This window comes from Anolis sagrei, chromosome 12 (assembly GCF_037176765.1).
Source record: "Anolis sagrei isolate rAnoSag1 chromosome 12, rAnoSag1.mat, whole genome shotgun sequence".
Taxonomy (NCBI): Eukaryota; Metazoa; Chordata; class Lepidosauria; order Squamata; family Dactyloidae; genus Anolis; species Anolis sagrei.
In genome coordinates this window covers 14,868,719-14,891,646 of record NC_090032.1, presented here as the reverse complement: position 1 = coordinate 14,891,646, position 22,928 = coordinate 14,868,719, and the positions used below count along the sequence as shown (strand labels likewise).

At 42.5% G+C, this 22,928-nt stretch overlaps 1 protein-coding gene across 8 annotated transcripts in view; it reads right to left on the bottom strand.

Moving 5' to 3' along the window:
- MARK2 (microtubule affinity regulating kinase 2) overlaps positions 1 to 19,534 on the bottom strand; it is a 220,298-nt gene extending 200,764 nt beyond the window's left edge. For 4 of the 8 annotated variants that reach the window (XM_060758466.2, XM_067472467.1, XM_067472466.1 and 1 more), the window contains exon 1: positions 18,984 to 19,534. In XM_060758466.2, the coding sequence (XP_060614449.2) occupies positions 18,984 to 19,037 (54 nt within the window). In that variant the 5' untranslated portion in view covers positions 19,038 to 19,534. The remainder of the gene's footprint in view (positions 1 to 18,983) is intronic. The other 4 variants (XM_067472469.1, XM_067472471.1, XM_067472470.1 and 1 more) reach the window with 1 other exon arrangement.
- Between the last annotated feature and the right edge of the window lie 3,394 nt (positions 19,535 to 22,928).

Here is a 22,928-nt window from a genome sequence, read left to right as displayed (position 1 = left end):
CTCCTGACCCTCAGGAAACTAATAAAAATCTGGCTTTGGAACATGGCATTTGAGGACTGATTCTATAACCTTCGTCCACATAGAAGGAGGATGATGAACTGTGACTGTGACTGTATTGACGACTTGGCTTGGGTAATGTGATGATGATGTTTTTATTGTATTTTAATCTGTAATGATGACGCACTGTGTTGTTTTTGTATATTATTGTATTTGAACACATATTGTGAACCGGCCCGAGTCCCTCATTCAAGGTGAGAAGACAAAACTTCTAAATAAATAAATAAATAAATAAATAAAATAGCATTTACACAACATAAAAACATTCAACATAAAAACATACAACAGTGACTTAGCATGGGGATTTGGTTAACCAGTTAAAATTCATGAGTAAACCAGTTTTTTAAAAAAATCTGAAACATTTCGGGGGGGGGGGTTGAACCCCTAAACCCCCCCCCCTCGCTACAGGCCTGATAGTGAGTGCCATGAACATGTCCAAGAGTCCTGCCAATGTCCTCCACAAACTCCAGACTGCCCACCATCCAAGTGAAGGCTTTCACACGGGGACAATTTTATCCTACATCTTATGTGTTTCCTCCACCACAGACATCCCAGTGTTTCTGACTCTCTCCATTGGTGTGGAATTTGCATGACCCCGCCCACTGCCTCTCCCTTAACCCTTTCCTATCCTTTTCTATGTCACAGAGCAAACAGAGGAATTGATCCACAACTGAACATACAAGAGAGCTTTGGGGAGAATTCACCATGATTTATAGGAGTTGTAGCTACTGGGATGTATAGTTCACGTGCAATCTACGAGCACTCGGAGCTCCACCAACTATTTATTTATTTATTTATCTACTTTATTTATATACCGCTTTTCTCCGCCCTCAGGCGACTCAAAGCGGTGAACAACATCGATACAAAACATCACGAGACAAGTATAGGGCAATTAAAAACAATTGTAACAGAAATCATTAAACATCAGTATAACAATCATTAGCGCCTCAAGAGTAAAATCAGAATCCAGTCTCATCATCCATTATTCCATATTCCTGTGTTCAATTACACTGTTTAATCAAATGCTTGTTCAAACAGCCAGGTCTTCACTTTCCTCCGAAACGCCAGCAGGGAAGGGGCCGATCTGATATCTGCAAGCAGGGCATTCCACAGCCGAGGGGCCACCACTGAGAAGCCCCTGTCTCTCATCCCCGCCAAGTGAAGAGAGAAACCCTTGTGTCAGCTAGACTGCTGACCAGAAGGTTAGGTTGCTGACCGGAAGGTTGCTGGTTCGAATCCGCGAGACAAGGTGAGCTCCCAACTGCCAGCTCTAGCTTGCAGGGACATGAGAGAAGCATCCCCTGGGCAATATCTCTGTAGACTGCCAATTCTCTCACACCACAAGCAACTTACAGTATGTTCTCAAGTCGCTTCTGACACCAAATGAAAACTGCTTTCCAACGTTCCAAGCAGATCTCTTTTCTAGCATTACCTGGACATACTAGAAATTGACCCTTGGGCTACCACTGAACCACATCCTCTTCTTTTCTCCACCATTTCCTAGAAATAATTAGCCTAAAACATCATCTTTGGGAGAGTTCTACTGGGCAAGGACAACTGAAATTAAGAACATCTCATAATATTTATTTATTTATGTATTTATTTAATTACAGCTTTTCTATTCCGCCCTTCTCACCCCACAGGGGACTCAGGGCGGATTACAGTGTACACATATATGGCAAACATTCAATGCCAATTTTTGACATACAAACATATACAGACATACACAGAGGCTATTTTAACTTTTTCTGGCCGCCAGGGGAGCTGTCGCTTTCATCATCCATCTGCGACGCTGATGAAGCACTTCCGCATTCCCCGCATGCTTCCCTGCTGGAATCTTCTTTATGGCCTCATAAATTAGTTAATTTAGCCTCCCCACACTTTAAGGTGGTACCTAATTTTCCTACTTGACAGATGCAACTGTCTTTCGGGTTGCAAAGGTCGACAACAGGCTACACACATTTGGTTGGAAACCCACTCCAATCCGGGCTGGCTTCGAACTCATGACCTTTTGGTCAGAATGATTTTAATGCAGCTGACACTCAACCAGCTGCGCCACAATCCCGGTGTGGCATAATCACTACTCTATCGTTCCTGAGCCCCCGGTGGTGCAGTGGGTTAAACCCCCTGTGCCGGCAGGACTGAAGACCAACAGGTTGTAGGTTCAAATCCGGGGAGAGGCAGATGAGCTTCCTCTATCAGCTCCAGCTCCTCATGCGGGGACATGAGAGAAGCCTCCCACAAGGATGATAAAAATATCAAAATCATCCAGGCATCCCTTGGGCAACGTCCTTGCAGACGGCCAATTCTCTCACACCAGAAGCAACTTGCAGTTTCTCAAGTCGCTCCTGACACGACAAAAAAAAATAAATCATAAGAGTGACCCAGGAAATACTCTTGTGGGTTGTGTCACTTCGGTCCACCTCTGTCTCTCACACCTGACACAAGGCCTTCTGACTGGTCTGTGCCTTGTGTCAGAAACCAAAAATACCATGCGACTTTCTCAGTACAGAGGTAATTTTTAGCTTCCAGCCGCAACCCACCATTTCTGCCTCCTCCAGTCCACTCAACGACTAAGTTACCTATTAACGCAATTAAGACAACGTGGAAGCTGCAAAGAGCAGCCCACAAGAGCAGGAAACTGCAGAAGCTGAAGAGAAAGAGGCACATCCCAGGGATGAATGAGACAAGAGGGTGGGAAGTGGGGGGTTCAGCTGTGAATGCTGAGTGCTGGTTCCGTGGGTTACACTGTTCTACAAATTTTCAGTTTTTCTCAGTTACGGAAACGAAATGTGCTGTTTCTTAATACATTTAACATGTTGGATTCAAATATAATAATTTAATGTGTTAATTGGCTCTGGTTTTTATGCAACAGCTATTTCAATTTTCTCCACAATAGGTAATTCGTTAATATTATGATAATGCGCCTAACCTTACTGCATGTATATAAACCGTGAATATTTACTAAATTTTAGTCAAATTATATTGCCAATAGTTTATACATGAGAAATATTTATTTAATTAGTCTATTGTTTATGTTTGTGCAGCAAGAAACTATATTCGTAGGCCTAATGCTGTTGAAAAGTCTGAAAGTTTAAATGTCGCTTTAATCGTGACTTTAGTTTATATCCTGTTTGCTTCTCTTGACTTTTCTTTTGTATTCAAGGAAAGGATTCCCTCTTGCAATGCTCCAACAGTAGTCTGACAGATTGACGGAGTCCATTGGCCTTGATACCTTTTTTCCATAGTGCTTTATTTACACACGTGCGAGGCATAATTACAGTCAAAAGAACAATGTAAAACGAGGTTTAACGATACTGTCTCAGTCTACAACTGACTGACCCTCACCGTTCAAAAGTCTGGCTTTCTGGCTTTTGCATACAGCACTAATACTGCGTCATCAAACTTTCTAGAGTATTCTAGAATCTTCCATAGTGTAAGTCGCAACATGCATTTTTTCAACCATACGTGATCACGTGATTGCTTATATCATAAAAACTAGAGCCAATATACATTTTTAAATGTCATTTTCATTTTCAGCACCCCAAAATCATAAAAGAACAACTATTTTCAGGCCCGAAACTTTTTCTCTGTTGAACAGTGTTATCAAACAATACCAATAGGCTATATTTCATAGGAAGGAACTGGCAAACATCATCTGAATATATGCCTCAGAAAACTCTGAAATTCATGGGGTCATCACAAGTTGAGAGGTGACTTGAAGTCACATATGGTGCTAAGTGTACAAACTGGGATTCGTGAGATCAAACTTTCCCATCCCATTGCTGTCCTCTCCATCCCAAAGAAGGGGGAACACCCTCTTCGTTCTTCCTGTCCCATCCCACTCTCTTTTCCTTCCTGCTCCAGTGAGCCTTCCTCCTTTCATTCCGAACTCCTCTTCCCTCCAGCCTCTGTAAATGAGCAAGGGAATGCTTCTGGAGCATGGCCATACAGCCCAGAAAACTCACAGCAACTCAATGATCATGGCCATGAAAACAACACAATGCACACACAGCTGGACCCAACTACTCTGCCAGTTTGATTTCTGCCCAGTGACATTTGTGCTATTGATGCCCCTGTTAAAAATGAGGTAAGGCAACAGCAATTGTGCACTGCCTATTACAGGGAAAACCAGCTGATCCCTAATCCATCTAAAACACAGACATGTGCCTTTCACCTTAAGAACAGACAAGCATCCCGAGCTCTGAGGATGACCTGGGAAGGAATCCCACTGGAGCATTGCAGCACACCCAAATACCTGGGAGTCACTCTGGACCATGCTCTTACCTACAAGAAGCACTGCCTGAACATCAAGCAAAAAGTGGGTGCTAGAAACAATATCGTACGAAAGCTGACTGGCACAACCTGGGGATCACAACCAGATACAGGGAAGACATCTGCCCTTGCGCTGTGCTACTCTGCTGCTGTATATGCATGCCCAGTGTCGAACACATCTCACCACACTAAAACAGTGGATGTGGCTCTTAATGAGACATGCCGCATTATCACGGGGTGTCTGCGCCCTACACCACTGGAGAAATTACACTGCTTAGCCGGTATTGCACCACCTGACATCCGCCGGGAAGTAGCAGCCAATAGTGAAAGGACCAAGGCAGAGACATCTCCAGCTCATCCCATTTGGGTATCAGCCACCACATCAATGACTTAAATCTAGAAATAGTTTTCTAAAATCTACAGACACTCGGCGGAACACCTCAGCAAGCAAGAGTCCAAAAGTGGCAGGCTCAAACCCAGAACCTCAACCAATGGCTGATACCAAATGAGAGACTTCCCCCTGGGCACACAGAGGACTGGGCGACTTGGAAGGCGCTGAACAGACTGCGCTCTGGCACCACAAGATGCAGAGCCAACCTTCAGAAATGGGGCTACAAAGCTGAATCCTCGACATGCGAGTGTGGAGAAGAGCAAACCACTGACCACCTGCTGCAATGCACCCTGAGCCCTGCCACATGCACAATGGAGGACCTCCTTGCGGCAACACCAGAGGCACTCCAAGTGGCCAGATACTGGTCAAAGGACATTTAATCAACTACCAAACTCACAAAATTTGTATTTTGTCTGTTTTTTTTGCTGTGTTCTGTTAGAAGTGTAATATAATCGACTGGTTGCACTGACATGATAAATAAATAAACAGCAGTGAATGCAATAATCCACAAATAATTGTATCTGCAAATACTTATACCACAAATGTGAGTGGCAATGTACTAACATAGGCAGAAGGGTGGCCTTTTCAGCAAAGGACACAGCTTACAAAGGGTATATAATTTGGGGGAAAGATATGCCTCTAAATCGGTGGTTCCTAACACAACAGTCAACATTGACACTGAAATACAACGATGAAGGAATCTTTCCAGGTGTTATGTGTGACATTTGTAGACAGCGTAGAGCAGGGTTGGGAGGACAGTGGCATTATAAATAATAATAATAATAATAATAATAATAATAATAATATATGTTATTTATACCCCGCTACCATCTCCCCAAGGGACTCGGTGCGGCTTATATGAGGCCGAGCCCAAGTACATCAACAATGAAAGCAATAAGAAAACAATCAATACAACAGTTAAAATAAATCTCATAAACAAAAGTAAACAATAAACAGTAACAATAACAACAACATTTAAAACCTATGGCTGGGCCAAATGTAATAATTTAAAATTTTAAAAATAATACTGGGCATGGACAAGGTAGGATATAACTGGGATAGAGTTTTCAGGTAGAGATGGGGCACGGACAATCCTAAATCAGTGATAAAGTGCATTTAGGGACATATCGCTGAGGGTATTTTCTTGCTCTGGGAAGGCAAACTGGAACAACCACGCTTTCAGGTTCCTCCTAAAGACTGCCAGAGTTGGAGCATGTCTGATGTCCTTGGGGAGCGAGTTCCAGAGTCGAGGGGCCACCACCGAGAAGGCCCTCTCCCTCGTCCCCACCAATCGTACCTGCGATACAGGTGGGAGCGCGAGCAGGGCCTCTCCAGATGATTGAAGACATCGTGAGGGTTCGTACACAGAAATGCCGTCACGAAGAGACCTTTGGTCTCCCTACGGATGTCCCAATCCTCAAACACTCTGTGCTTCATTCAGAAAAGTGCTGCACTCGCAGAGCTCAGGTGGTATTGTATTTCAGTGTCAATATTGACTTTTGTGGAGTCAGCTCAGCCAGCACGTCAACGACTTAAATCCAGACATAGTTTTCTAAGATCTACAGAGACACTCGCTGGAACACCTCAGCAAGCGAGAGTCCAAAAGTGGCAGGCTCAAACCCAGAACCTCAACCAATGGCTGATACCAAATGAGAGACTCCCCCCTGGGCACACAGAGGACTGGGCGACTTGGAAGGCACATTTTGTATTTTCTCTGTTTGTTTGCCTTGTTCTGTTAGAAACGTAATATATTTGAATGGCTGCCCTGACACGAGAAATAAAAAGCTCTCCCCTTGGCTGAGAGGCCAACCAATCACAGCAAAGGAAGTCTTTTTTATTTAGTTATTACTTATTTCAGACATTTGTATCCCGTCCTATCTCGACCTTTGCAGAGGGACTCACAAAAGTCAACATTGACACTGAAATACAACACCGTCTGAGCAATACAACACCGCCTGAGACTTCACAAAAGTCAACATTGGCACTGAAATACAACACCGTCTGAGCTCTGCGAGTGCAGCACTTTTCCGAATGAAGCACAGAGTGTTTGAGGATCGGGACATCCGTAGGGAGACCAAAGGGGCTTGTTTATAAAGCCACAGTCCTCCCAACCCTTTTCTACGCCTGCAAAACTGTCTACAAATGTCACACATTACACCTGGAAAGATTCCTTCAGTGTTGCCTCTGAAAAATCTTGCAAATCTCTTGGGAAGACAGGTGGACAATTGTCAGCGTGCTGGAAGAAGCAAAGACCACCAGCACTGAAGTGATGCTCCTATGCCATCAACTCCACTGGACCAGAAACATTGTCCGAATGCCCGATCACCGTGTTCCAAAGCAGTTGCTTTACTCTAAACTCAAGAATGGGAAACGTAATGTTGGTGGACAGGAAAAGAAAGGCTCTACATGGGGTTGCCTTTGAAGACTGTTCGGAAACTGTAATTAGTCCAACGGGCGGCAGCTAGATTACTCACCGAAGCGTCATACAGGGAGCATACCACCCCCCTGTTGTGTCAGCTCCACTGGCTGCCGATCCAATTCCGAGCACAATTCAAAGTGCTGGTCTTGACCTATAAAACCCTATACGGCTCAGGTCCAGCGTACCTGTCCAAACGTATCTCCTTCTACGTCCCACCTCGGAGCTTAAGATCTTCTGGGGAGGCCCTGCTCTCAGCCCTGCCTTTGTCTCAAACACGCTTGGCCGGGACGAGGGACAGGGCCTTCTCGGTGGTAGCCTCCCGCCTTTGGAATTCGCTTCCTGGGGAAATTAGGTCATCGTCATCCCTCCTCACCTTTAGAAAAAAGGTAAAAACGTGGTTGTGGGACCAGATCTTCGGGCAATTAGGCTAAAGGCCAATTGATAATGTTTGACTATGGCTTGGAAGTGGATTTAGATAAGTTAAGAGGAGTAATCATTAGTATATGGCTAGATAAATAGCCATCAGACTTGCAATAGCTAAATAGATTGTAAGTATACTAGGTTCTTGTGGGTTTTTTCGGGCTATAGGGCCATGTTCTAGAGGCATTTCTCCTGACGTTTCGCCTGCATCTATGGCAAGCATCCTCAGAGGTAGTGAGGTCTGTTGGAATTAGGACAATGGGTTTATATATCTGTGAAATGGCTGGGGTGGGGCAAAGAGCTCTTCTCTGCTGGAGCTAGGTGTGAATGTTTCAACTGACCACCTTCATTAGCATTTGAAGGCCTGCCTGAGCCTGGGAAAATCTTTTGTTGAGAGGTGTTAAGATGTGCCTGGTTGTTTCCTCTCTGCTGTTTTGCTGTTGTAATTTTAGAGTTTTTTAATACTGGTAGCCAGATTTTGTTCATTTTCATGGTCTCTTCCTTAACACCTCTCAACAAAAGATTTTCCCAGGCTCAGCCAGGCCTTCAAATGTTAATGAAGGTGGTCAGTTGAAACATTCACACCTAGCTCCAGCAGAAGAGAGCTCTTTGCCCCACCACAGCCATTCCACAGATATATAAACCCATTGTTCTAATCCCAACAAGCCTCACTACCTCTGAGGATGCTTGCCATAGATGCAGGCAAAACGTCAGGAGAAATGCCTCTAGAACATGGCCCTATAGCCCGAAAAAACCCAAAAGAACCTAGTGATTCCAGCCATGAAAGCCTTCGACAATGTAAGTATACTGTTTAATCTTTATTTCTTAATGTTCATGTTTTTAATTGTTATATTTGCTATTTTGTATTTTATGATGCGGCATTGAATTATTGCCAATTGGAAACCACCCTGAATCTCCCTCGGGGTTGAGAAGGGCGGGGTAAAAATGTTCGAAATTAATAAATAAATAATAAAGATGAGCTTAAAGCCCACCTTAAAAACTGTGGCATAGACAGCGAGAAGTGGAAAGCCCTGGCCCTTGAGCGCTCTAACTGGAGGACAGCTGTGACTAGCAGTGCTGCAGAATTCAAAGAGGCATGTATGGAGGACGAAAGGGGAAAACATGCCAAGAAGAAGAAGAAGCCAACCCTGGCCAGGACCGCCTTCCACCTGGAAACTGATATCCTCACTGCAGGAGAACATGCGGATCAAGAATAGGACTCTACAACCACCTATGGATCCACCACCAACATACCACATCTGGAAGAGCATCACCATCGAGCTACGAGGGACCGCCTAACACTAACACTCGTCAAAGTATCATCTGGTGAGATCACATATTCAGTACTTAATCTACCTTATTGTCAGAAAATGTGCAAATGTTTACCTGTTCTACTGACAAGCCCTCCCAGTGCAAAGCATCATCACAGAAAAAACAACAGTTAATGCCACTGTTAACACAACACAAAATGCAAGATCTCGCACACAGGTTGCAATTTTCAATTCACTCTCTTCCCTCCTCAAGCAACACGTTTCCCGCCCTGCAAATACATGCCTGGAAGGGAAGCAATCAAGATCTTACACAGAGTACAGCTCCTTTCAACGCTTGCGCCATTCTCTATAGGATTGGAGAACCAATGGCTTCAAACTACAAGAAAGGAGATTCCATCTGAACATCAGGAAGAACTTCCTGACTGTGAGAACTGTTCAGCAGTGGAACTCTCTGCCCCGGAGTGTGGTGGAGGCTCCTTCTTTGGAAGCTTTTAAACAGAGGCTGGATGGCTATCTGTCAGGGGTGCTTTGAATGCAATATTCCTGCTTCTTGGCAGGGGGTTGGACTGGATGGCCCATGAGGTCTCTTCCAACTCTAGGATTCTATGATTCCAGATGATCTGAAGGAAAAGACATTCCACCTCAATTTCAGGATGAACTTCCTATTGCTAAGAGCTGTTCATCACTGGAATATGTTGCCCTGGATTGTGGAGGAGTCTCCTTTTTTGGAGGCTTTCAAGCAGAGGCTTAGATGACCATCTGTCAAGAGTGCTTTGATCGTACATTCCTACATGGCAGGGGGATGGACTGGATGACCCTTGTGGTCCCTTTCAGATCTAGGTTCCTTTTACTCTAATTCCCACAACGTCAACAAGGAGTAATTTTTTTTCTTAATGTCGCAATCCCTTAATACAATTCCTCACGTTGTGGTGACCCCCAATCATAAAATTATTTTTGTTGTTACTTCCTAACTGTAAATTTGCTGAGTTGCTGTGAGCTTTCTGGGCTGTCTGGCCATGTTCTAGAAGCATTCTCTCCTGACGTTTTGCCCACATCTATGGCAGGCATTCTCGAGGTTGAGGGGTCCAGGAAGTTTTCAGGAAGTCAGGAAGAACTTCCTGACTGTGAGAGCCATTCAGCAGTGGAACTCCCTGCCCCAGAGTGTGGTGGAGGCTCCTTCTTTGGAAGCTATTAAACAAAGGCTGGATGGCCATCTGTCAGGGGTGCTTTGAATGCAATATTCCTGCTTCTTGGCAGGGGGTTGGACTGGATGGCCCATGAGGTCTCTTCCAACTCTATGATTCTATGATTCTAGAGTGAAAGAAAGAACTCTTGTCTGCTTGAGACTGGTGTGAATGTCAGAAGAGAATGCTTCCAGAACATGGTCATACAACCCGGAAAACTCACAGCAACCCAGTGATGCTGGCCATGAAAGCCTTCAACAACACACTATAATTTTGCTACTGTTATGAATCATCATGTAAATATCTGATATGCAAGATGTATTGTCATTCACTGGACCAAATTTGGCACAAATACCCAATACGCCAACATATGAGTCGGTGGGGGGTTGATTTTGTCATTTGGGAGTTGTAATTGATTCAGAATGCTCTTTGATTGTAGGTGAACTATAAATCCCAGCAACTACAACTTCCAAATATCAAGGCCTATTTCCTCCAAACTGCACCAGTATTCACATTTGGGCATGTTGAATATTCGTGCTAAATTTGGTCCAGATCCAAGGTATTATCCAAATGTAGGTGACACACACACTAAAAATCCATCATTGTTTGAATCCACAGTGCTCTCTGGATGTAGGTAAACTACAACTCCCAAACTCAAGGTCAGTGCCCACCAAACCCTTCCAGTATTTTCTGTTGGTCATGGGAGTTCTGTGTGCCAAGTTTGGTTCAATTCCATCATTGGTGGAGTTCAGCATGCTCCTTGATTGTAGTTTAACTATAGATCCCAGTAACTGCAAATCCCAAATGACAAAATCAACCCTTCCAACCCCACCAGTATTAGAATTTGGGCGTATTGGATATTTGTGTCCAGTAACTGAAAATACTTCCTGCATATCAGATATTTACCTGACGATTATTTATTTATTTACGGCATTTCTATGCCGCCCTTCTCACCCCGAAGGGGACTCAGAGCGGCTTACAATATATATTTTCATACAATATATTATATTATTAGCATAGTACAATATCAGTATATATTACTATATTGCACTATACCATTATATTGTAATATTATTAGTAATATTACATGTTATGTAAATGTATAATTATAATTATAATATTGAATTATTATTACTAGTATTACATTGTATTACATTATAATATATAAATATTATACGTATATACAATATACTATATTATATTATTAGTAAGACAAGATGGGCCAAAACTAACAAAATGAAGTTCAACAGTGACAAATGCAAGATACTCCACTTTGGCAGAAAAAATGAAATGCAAAGATACAGAATGGGGGACAATGCCTGGCTCGAGAGCAGTACGTGTGAAAAAGATCTTGGAGTCCTCGTGGACAACAAGTTAAACATGAGCCAACAATGTGATGTGGCGGCAAAAAAAGCCAATGGGATTTTGGCCTGCATCAATAGGAGCATAGTGTCTAGATCTAGGGAAGTCATGCTACCCCTCTATTCCGCTTTGGTTGGACCACATCTGGAATATTATGTCCAATTCTGGGCACCACAATTCAAGAGAGATATTGACAAGCTGGAATGTGTCCAGAGGAGGGCAACTAAAATGATCAAGGGTCTGGAGAACAAGCCCTATGAGGAGCGGCTTAAGGAGCTGGGCATGTTTAACCTGAAGAAGAGAAGGCTGAAAGGAGATATGATAGCCATGTATAAATATGTGAGAGGAAGCCACAGGGAGGAGGGAGCAAGCTTGTTTTCTGCTTCCTTGGAGACTAGGACGCGGAACAATGGCTTCAAACTACAAGAGAGGAGATTCCATCTGAACATTAGGAAGAACTTCCTGACTGTGAGAGCCGTTCAGCAGTGGAACTCTCTGCCCCGGAGTGTGGTGGAGGCTCCTTCTTTGGAAGCTTTTAAGCAGAGGCTGGATGGCCATTTGTCAGGGGTGATTTGAATGCAATATTCCTGCTTCTTGGCAGAATGGGGTTGGACTGGATGGCCCATGAGGTCTCTTCCAACTCTTTGATTCTATGATTCTACAACTCCAAATTTCAAGGTCAATGTCCACCAAACCCTTCCAGTATTTTCTGTTGGTCGTGGTAGTTCTGTGTGCCAAGTTTGGTTCAATTCCATCATTGGTGGAGTTCAGCATGCCCTTTGATTGTAGGTTAACTATAAAGTTTGGTCCAGATCCATCATTGTTTGAATCCACAGTGCTCTCTGGATGTAGGTAAACTACAACTCCAAAATTCAAGGTCAATGCCCACCAAACCCTTCCAGTATTTTCTGTTGGTCATGGGAGTTCTGTGTGCCAAGTTTGGTTCAATTCCATCATTGGTGGAGTTCAGAACACTCTTTGATTATAGGTGAACTATAAATCCCAGGAACGACAACTCCCTAATGACAGTAGCAATATGACAGTGATGAAGTATCAACGAAAATAATGTTATGGTTGGGGGTCACCATGCTCCTTGATTGTAGGTTAACTATAAATCCCAGGAACTGCAAATCTCAAATGACAAAATCAATCCTTCCAACCCCACCAGTATTAGAATTTGGGCATATTGGATATTTGTGCCAAATTTGGTCCAGTAACTGAAAATACTTCCTGCATATCAGATATTTACCTGACAATTGCAGGTGAACTATAAATCCCATCAACTACAACTCCCAAGTGACAAAATCAATCCTCCCCACAATACCACCACTAGTCAAATTTGGGTGTATCATGTGCCAAATCTAGTCCTGTGAATCAAAACACATTCTGTATATCATATATTTACATGCCGATTCATAACAGTAGCAAATACTGTTATGAAACAGTGTGATGGTTGGGGGTCACCACAACATGAGGAACTGTATTAAGGGGTCGCAGCATTCAGAAGATTGAGAAACACTGCTTTAAACTATTCTGATGGGAAAGGTTTTTCTTTCCATGTAAAAAATGACAGAGAAGCAAGGCAAACCAAGGCAACCACGACTGCCTGGAGGCAATGGAATAGAAACAGTTAACAAAAAAAAGTGGTGGCAATCCTATGCTTCTCCCATCATAGAGCTGCAGAGATGGGGGGTGGGGAGAGGAGGGGAGAATCCTCTCTGCCTAACTAGAGTCCCTTTTCCTTGCAACTCTTAAAGGAACAGGACCCTTTTGCCTTCCCATGCATGCTGTTTTGGGATTGTTTTTCAATGAGCTCTGTTCCAGTTTCTGCCTTTCGACAACAGGACGTGGTGAGAACATTTCAACACATCATTCTATGGCTATGACAGGGGAGAAAAATAAAAGGGAAGAGGAAGAGACAAAAGCTCCCTCTACTATTGTGTCCCTGTGAGAACTGGATTTTGAAAAATTTGGAAATAAGGATTGGTGATAAAGCTTCAGTGGAGACCCCCACCATAACACTGCACAACCTCTGAGGATGCCTGCCACAGATGCAGGCGAAACATCAAAAGAGAATGCTTCTAGAACATGGCCATACAGACCGGAAAACCTACAACAACCCACTGCATAACTTATTGTATATCTTCTGAGCTGACTTTCTGGAGTGAATTTCCCTTCAGAGGAGTAGATTTCTCTGAGGCCCCTCCTAGACAGGACCTATATAGAACCATAGAATCAAAGAGTTGGGAGAGACCTCATGGGCCATCCAGTCCAAGCCCCTGCCAAGAAACAGGAATATTGCATATCCCAGGATCTGATTCAAGGGGGCCACGCTGTGGCGCAATGGGTGCCAGCTGGACTGCTGACCTGAAAGTTGGGTTGCAACCTGGGTTCGAATACATGAGGCCGGGTGAGCTCCCATCTGTCAGCTCTAGCTTGCAAGGATATGAGAGAATCTTCGAATCATAGAGTTGGAAGAGACCTCATGGGCCATCCAGTCCAACCCCCTCCCAAGAAGCAGGAATATTGCATTCAAAGCACACCTGACAGATGGCCATCTAGCCTCTGTTTAAAAACCTCCAAAGGAGGAGCCTCCACCACACTCCAGGGCAGAGAGTTCCACTGCTGAACAGCTCTCACAGTCATGGGCCATCCAGTCCAACCCCATTCTGCCAAGAAGCAGGAATATTGTATTCAAAGCACCCCTGACAGATGGTCATCTAGCCTCTGTTTAAAAACCTCCAAAGAAGGAGCCCCCACCACACTCCAGGGCAGAGAGTTCCACTGCTGAACAGCTCTCACAGTCATGGGCCATCCAGTCCAACCCCATTCTGCCAAGAAGCAGGAATATTGCATTTAAAGCTCCCGTGACAGATGGCCATCTAGCCTCTGTTTAAAAACCTCCAAAGAAGGAGTCTCCACCACACTCCGGGGCAGAGAGTTCCACTGCTGTACAGCTCTCACAGTCATGGGCCATCCAGTCCAACCCCATTATGCCAAGAAGCAGGAATATTGCATTTAAAGCTCCCCTGACAGATGGCCATCTAGCCTCTGTTTAAAAACCTCCAAAGAATGAGCCTCCACCACACTCCAGGGCAGAGAGTTCCACTGCTGAACAGCTCTCACAGTCATGGGCCATCCGGTCCAACCCCATTCTGCCAAGAAGCAGGAATATTGCATTCAAAGCACCCCTGACAGATGGCCATCTAGCCTCTGTTTAAAAACCTCCAAAGAAGGAGCCTCCACCACACTCCAGGGCAGAGAGTTCCACTGCTGAACGGCTCTCACAGTCAGGAAGTTCTTCCTCATGTTCAGATGGAATATCCTTTCTTGTAGTTTGAAGCCATTGTTTCGCGTCCTAGTCTCCAGGGAAGCAGAAAACAAGCTTGCTCCCTCCTCCCTGTGACTTCCTCTCACATATTTATACATGGGTATCATATCTCCTCTCAGCCTTCTCTTCTTCAGGCTAAACATGCCCAGCTTCTTAAGCCGCTCCTCATAGGGCTTGTTCTCCAGACCTTTTATCATTTTAGTCGCTCTCCTCTGGACACATTCCAGCTTGTCAATATCTCTCTTGAATTGTGGTGCCCAGAATTGGACACAATATTCCAGGTGTGGTCTAACCAAAGCAGAATAGAGCATGGGGAGCATTACTTCCCTAGATCTAGACACTATGCTCCTCTTGATGCAGGCCAAAATCCCATTGGCTTTTTTTGCCGCCACATCACATTGTTGGCTCAACTTGTGGATCAACAGTCCTGCTGGCACAAGAGTTTAACCCAGGGGTCCTCAAACTATGGCCCAGGGGCCGGATACGGCCCTCCAAGGTAATTTACCCAGCCCTCGCTCAGGGTCAACCTAAGTCTGAAACAACTTGAAAACACATTTAATAATGCTATCTCATCAGCTAAAAGCAGGCCCACACTTCCCATTGAAATACTAATAAGCTCTAAAAAAAAAAAAAAAGGTACCATGATACCATGCAATTTTCTGAATCAGTACACCAAATAACCAACCCGAATCTAACATTGACTAAAAACGGATTCGTAGCCCTTTTGGTACTAATGTTGGAGAGTGGCCCTTGGTTAAAATGGTCCTTAGTCAAAAAATGCTTGAGAAACACTGATATCTATATAAATAAAAATGTAGTGTTAGTTTGTGGGATTAACATAATTCAAAAACGGCTGGACGAATTGCGCCCAAATTTGGCCACAAGACACCTACTAACCCAAGGAGTGACCATTACTAAAAAAAAATGAGTTTGTCATTTGGGAGTTGTAGTGGCTGGGATTTATAGTTCATCTACAAAGAGCATTCTGAACTCCACCAATGATGGAATTGAATCAAACATGGCACACAGGACTCCCATTTTTTATTTTTGTCGTGTCAAGAGCAAGTCGCTTCTGGTGTGAGAGAATTGGCCATCTGCAAGGACGTTGCCCAAGGGACGCCTGGATGATTTGATGTTTTTATCATCCTTGTGGGAGGCTTCTCTCATGTCCCCGCATGAGGAGCTGGAGCTGATACAGGGAGCTCATCCGCCTCTCCCTGGATTCGAACCTGCGACCTGTTGGTCTTCAGTCCTGCCGGCACAGGGGTTTGACCCACTGCGCCACCGGGGGCTCCTAAGACTCCCATGACCAACAGAAAACATGAGAAGGGTTTGGTGGGCATTGACCTTGAGTTTGGGAGTTGTAGTACACCTCCATCCAGAGAGCACTGTGGACTCAAACAAGCATGGTTCTGGACCACACTCGGCACAAATACTCCATATGCACAACTAGGAACACAAATGGAGCTTGGGGGAAATAAACCTTGACATTGGGAGTTGTAGTTACTGGGATTTATAGTTCACCTACAACCAAAGAGCAGTCTGAATCACATGAACGATAGAATTGGGGCAAATTTCCTACACAACACCTCTATAACCAATAGAACAGTGGTTCTCAACCTGGGTTCCCCAGATGTTTTTGGTCTACAACTCCCAGAAATCTCAGCCAGTTTACCAGCTGTTAGGATTTCTGGGATTTGAAGGCTAAAAACATCTGGGGAGCCCAGGTTGAGAACCACTGCAATAGAAAATACTTAATGCCATCCAGTCCAACTCCCTTCACTAGGGCAAGAAAACGTAACCAAATAGTGTTTACCCACAAGCAGAAAGAAATTACATATATTAGAAACCAGCACTTTCTCATTACTTTATTTTCCACAGCAACGCCTTGCAGGGAATGGCTAGTAATATAATATATAGATTTGGATGGAGTGACACTTTTAAAATGTAAAGAAATTACATATATTAGAAACCAGCACTTTCTCGTTACTTTATTTTCCACAGCAACGCCTGGCAGGGAATGGCTAATAATCTATATAAATAAAAATGTAATGTTCCTTTGTGGGATTAACAGAACTCAAAAACCACTGGATGAATTGACACCAAATCTGGACACAAGACACCTAACAACCCAATGTATGTCCTTCACTCAAAAAAATTGATTTTGTCATTTGGGAGTTGTAGTTGCTGGGATTTAGAGTTCGCCTGCAATCACAAAGAGCATTCTGAACCCCACCAATGATGGAATTGAACCAAACTTGGCACACAGTTCTCCCATGACCAACAGAAAATACTGGAAGGGTTTGGTGGGCAGTGTCCTTTGGTTTTGGAGTTGTAGTTCACCCACATCCAGAGAGTACTGTGGACTCAAACAATGTTGGATCTGGACCAAACTCTACATGAATACTCAATATGCCCAAATGTGAACACTGGTGGAGTTTGAGGAAAATAGAATCTTGACATTCGGGAGTTGTGGTTGCTGGGATTTATAGTTCACCTACAACCACAGAACATTCTGAATCCCACCAACGATAGAATTGGGCCAAACCTCCCACACAGAACCCCCATGTCGGCCACAGCAACGCGTGGCAGGGGACGGCTTGTAAAATGAAATAAAAATAAAGTAATAAAATAATAAATAACCTTAACTCGAGTATAAGCCAAGGGGGGCTTTTTCAGCCTAAAACAGGGCTGAAAATCTCGGCTTATACTTGAGTATACACAGAACCCCCATGTTGGCCACAGCAACGCGTGGCAGGGGGCGACTAGTATAATATATAGATTTGGATGGAGTTACACTTTTAAAATGTACCCACAAGCATAAAGAAATGACATATATTAGAAACCAACACTTTCTCATTACTTTATTTTCCAGATCACCAGACTGGGCCACAGCAACGCCTGGCAGGGAATGGCTAGTAATATAATATATACATTTGGATGGAGTGACACTTTTAAAATATAAAGAAATAATAATAATAATTATTATTATTATTAAACTTTATTTGTACCCCGCTAGCATCTCCCGAAGGACTCGATGCGGCTTACAAAGGCCAAGGCCTCAACACACAATATAACAATACAAAACGTAAGGCAAATTAAAAACAATTAAAGCAATACAAACAACAAGCAATAAACAATACACTAAGACACAATAAAACTGGGCCGGGCCAGAGTAATGGGTACAGGATTAAAAGTGCTGATGTGACAGGTGGAATATAAGGCTTATAGGGCAAGTGCAGTGTGCGATGTGCAGCAATCTTATGGGACTTGGTATTGGAGATTTCCTAATCTGGGAAGGCACATCGGAACAGCCAGGTCTTCAAGTTCTTTCTAAAGACTGCCAGTGTAGGGGCCTGTCTAAGATCTTTGGGGAGGGCGTTCCAGAGTCGGGGGGCCACCACAGAAAAGGCCCTGTCTCGTGTCCCCACCAACTGCGCTTGTGAAGCAGGCGGGATCACGAGCAGGGCCTCTCCAGATGACTGAAGTGCACGTGTGGGTTCATAGACGGAGATGCGGTCACGCAGGTAGGATGGTCCCAAACCGTTCAGGGCTTTGTAGATAAGCGCCTGCACCTTATTTTGGGCTCGGAAAATAAACGGCAGCCAGTGGAGCTCCTTGAACAGGAGGGTTGACCTCTCTCTGTAAGGGGCCCCAGTTAACATCCTGGCTGCTGCTCGTTGGACCAGTTGGAACTTCCGAGCCGTTTTCAAGGGCAGCCCCACGTAGAGCGCATTGCAGTAGTCCAATCTGGAGGTGGCCAAGGCATGGACCACCCCGGCCAGAAATTACATATATTAGAAACCAACACTTTCTCATTACTTTATTTTCCACAGCAACGCCTGGCAGGGAATGGGTAGTAATATAATATATACATTTGGATGGAGTGATACTTTTAAACTGTAAAGAAATGACATATATTAGAAACCAGCACTTTCTCATTACTTTATTTTCCACAGCAACGCCTGGCAGGGAATGGCAAGTAATATAATATATAGATTTGGATGGAGTGACACTTTTTAAAATGTAGAGAAATGACATATATTAGAAACCAGCACTTTCTCGTTACTTTATTTTCCAGGGAATGACTAGTAATATAATATATACATTTGGATGGAGTGACACTTTTAAAATGTACCTGTTCTGACTTCCATAGGTGTTCAACTTAAGAGCAAGGCTACAGACCCGGTCTCGTTCGTAACTCGGGGACTGCCAGTCCTGCCTTTGGGGGCCTAGAAGAGGCCCCTCGTGGATACTCTTTCTCTCTGCTTACCTGCTCGGTGTTCTCCGTCAAGGTGGGCAAGGGGCTCCGTCCGCTGTTGGACATGGCTGCCTGTGGCAGGGCCTGAGGGGCGGTGGCCCCCCCAGCTGCTGCTGCCTCCTTCCTCTTTCCTGCTTTCTGGCCCAAAGGGAAGGAGCCTGGTCCCTCTTCTTCTTCCTCCTCAAGGCGAGGGGGGAGGCCAAGCCACCAGCATGGGGAACAACCAGGCTCGGTTGGAAAAACACCAGTGTAAGAGTTCCCCCCTTCCCCGGGCTCGAGTGAAGGATGCCCGGCTTGACGTTTCACGCGAGGCCGGGGATGCGGCTCGGGAGCTAGGCCGCACCGGTCCGAAAGCTCCCAACGGAGGGACCCTGTCAACCAAAGTCAATGCCGGGCTGCTGCGAACAACTCCGACGCCCGCCTTGGCCTCCCAGGCCGGGCACGGACTTCCCCTTCCCTTCGCCGCCCCGGTGCCCGAGCTCCACTCACCGCCGCTCTGCTTCACACAGCGGCGGCTCCCAACATGGCCGCCGCCGCCGGGCTTCGGGAAGTTCCGCCGACTTTCCGGAAACGCACGATCCAGGCGGGAAAAGTCCCACGGTGTACGGAAAGAGCCGAAAAGGGATGGACAAAGTTGATTGGTCCACGAAAGGCAGGCGGGGGCGTGGCCAAAGCTTTGGCACTGAAAGAGGGCAACTTCGAGAAAACCTTCCCCAAGCGGTTCGGAAAGGAGGCGGAAATAGCCGAACAGGTTTCGGCTCGCATAATACGGAAATAGCCGAGCGAGTGTACGGAAACAACCGAATGAGTACTATCGAAACTGCCTTCTGGTCCATGAACCTGGGATGCAGGAAACAGGCAGGGATCCTCCGCCCCCTTGTGGCCAGTGACTGACACTGCAGGCGCACAATACGGAAATAGCCGAGCGAGTTGAGCTCAGAGTGTACGGAAACAACCGAATGAATCCTATTGAAGCTGCAGGAAACAGCTTGCCCCCTGGTGGCCAGAAACCGACACTGCAGGAAGGACCAAAACAATAATAATAATAATAATAATAATAATAATAATAATAATAATAATAATAATAATAATAATAATAATAAGGACTGCAATCATAGAATCAAAGAGTTGGAAGAGACCTCATGGGCCATCCAGTCCAACCCCATTCTGTCAAAAAGCAGGAATATTGCATTCAAAGCACCCCCGGCAGATGGCCATCCAGCCTCTGTTTAAAAACTTCCAAAGAAGGAGCCTCCACCACACTCCGGGGCAGAGAGTTCCACTGCTGAACGGCTCTCACAGTCATGGGCCGTCCAGTCCAACCCCATTCTGTCAAAAAGCAGGAATATTGCATTCAAATCACCCCCGACAGATGGCCATCCAGCCTCTGTTTAAAAGCTTCCAAAGAAGGAGCCTCCACCACACTCCGGGGCAGAGAGTTCCACTGCTGAACCCCTATCACAGTCAGGAAGTTCTTTCTCATGTTCAGATGGGATTTCCCATCCAGATAGGCCCAAAATGGGGTTGAAATAGGATCCAATGGGATTTCTAATCCACATAGGAGCAAAACTGGACTCTAATAGGACTGAAATTAGATTTATATCCCAGGTAGAACCAAAATGGGGCTCTAATAGGACTAAAATGGGGTTTCCAATCCAGATATTACCAAACTGGGGCTCTGAAATGGGATTTCTGATCCACAAAGGGCCAAAAATGGGGCCCTCATAGGACTAAGATGTGATTTCTAAACCAAATAGAACCATTTATTATTATTATTATTATTATTATCATCATCATCATCATTATTATTATATGCTTTCTATTATAAGATTTTTTAAATGTTTATTATAATTTTTACATTGTTTTAATGACATCACATGTTGTAAAGCCATCTAGAGTCCCCTTTCGAGTGGAGAAAGTCGAGGTAGAAATGGTGTAAATAAATAAATATTTAGTAGTACTAGCATTTTAATGTATTAGTATTATTTAGATGAGAGACAGGGCCTTCTCAGTGGTGGCCCCTCAGCTGTGGAACTCCCTGCTCAAGGATATTAGATCAGCCCCCTCCCTCCTGGCCTTTTAGAAAAGATCGAAGACCTGACTTTTTGAGAAAGCATTTGGAACTTCAGTGTAAATTCAAATAGGTATATAAACATGGAATGGCTAAGACAATGTAAACAGATGAGAATAGAACCGGAAGATATTGGTTTTATAGATTTATATAGTTTTTATTGCTTTTATGGTTTTATATGTATTTATGATGTAATTTAATTGCTTTTAACTGATATATGTATATATATATATATATATATATATATATACACGTGGCATCTAATTGTGCTGGTTCTATATATTTTTATTATTTATTTTGTTATTTTGATTTATTTATTTATCTTTAAAATTATTTATTATTATAATTAGATTTTTATTTATTTCTATTTCTATTTATTTTATTTATTCTATTATTTATTTATCTTTATCATTTTTATTATTATAATCAGATTTTTATTTATTTCTATTTCTTTTTATTTCTATTATTTATTTTATTATTTTTATTTATTTATCTTTATCATTGTTTACTTTTATTTTATTATTTTTATTTATTTATCTTTATCATTATTTATTATTACAATTAGATTTTTATTTATTTCTATTTCTATTTATTTTATTTATTCTATTATTTATTTATTTATCTTTATCATTTTTATTATTATAATTAGATTTTTATTTATTTCTATTCCTTTTTCTTTTTATTATTTATTTTATTATTTTTATTTATTTATCTTTATCTGTTTATTTTTATTATTTATTTTACTGTTTTCATTTATTTTTTATCTTTATCATTTATTATTATAACCAGATTTTTATTTATTTCTATTTCTATTGATTTTTATTATTTATGATCCTTTGCTGGAGATTATTATAATTAGATTTTCATTTATTTCTATTTCTATTTATTTTATTTATTCTATTATTTATTTATTTATCTTTATCATTATTTATTATTATAATGAGATTTTTAATTATTTCTATTTCTATTGATTTTTATTATTTGTTTTATTATTTTTATTTATTTATCTTAATCATTATTTATTTTTATTATTTATTTATCTTTCTTTATCTTTATAATTATTTATTATAATAATTAGATTTTTATTTATTTATCTTTATAATTATTTATTATTATAATTAGATTTTTTATTTATTTCTATTTATTTTTATTATTTATTTTATTATTTTTATTTATCTTTAACATTATTATTATCAGATTTTTATTTATTTCTATTTCTATTTATTCTTTATTTATCTTTATTTATTTATTTATTTATCTTTATAATTGTTTATTATTATAATTAGATTTTTATTTATTTCTATTTCTATTTATTTTATTATCTTCATTTATTTCTGTTTCTATTTATTATTTATTTTATTACTTTTATTTATTTATCTTTATCATTATTTATTTTATTTTTTATTTTACTATTTTATTTTTTCATTTTTCATTTTTTTATTATTATTATTTTATTTAAAACTGGACTCTAATAGAACTGAAATGGGAATTATAATCCAGATAAACCCAAATGGGGCACTAATCTAATATTATTAATAGATTAATTGTTATTATTAATAATAGATTAATCTATTATTAGAGGAATAGGACAACTGACCTCATCATCCCCAATGAGCTTCTGCATTGCCCTAATGACTGGTCCCTTTGCCTCCCTCCAGTGGACACACTGAATATTACACCCTCTCGATCTCTCCCTTAGAGTTGCCTTTTGCCCAAGGCTCTGCAGATCCAATGTACGGTCCTTTGCTGCCATCGCGTGGCCGAAGTGGAATATTGCACCCTTTTAGTACAGCCGGCTGCAGAGTTCTGTGTAAGACATAGGCTCTTACTCTTTGCTGCCATCCTGTGGTCACTGTTGAACATTACATACTGAAATAGCATTTTAT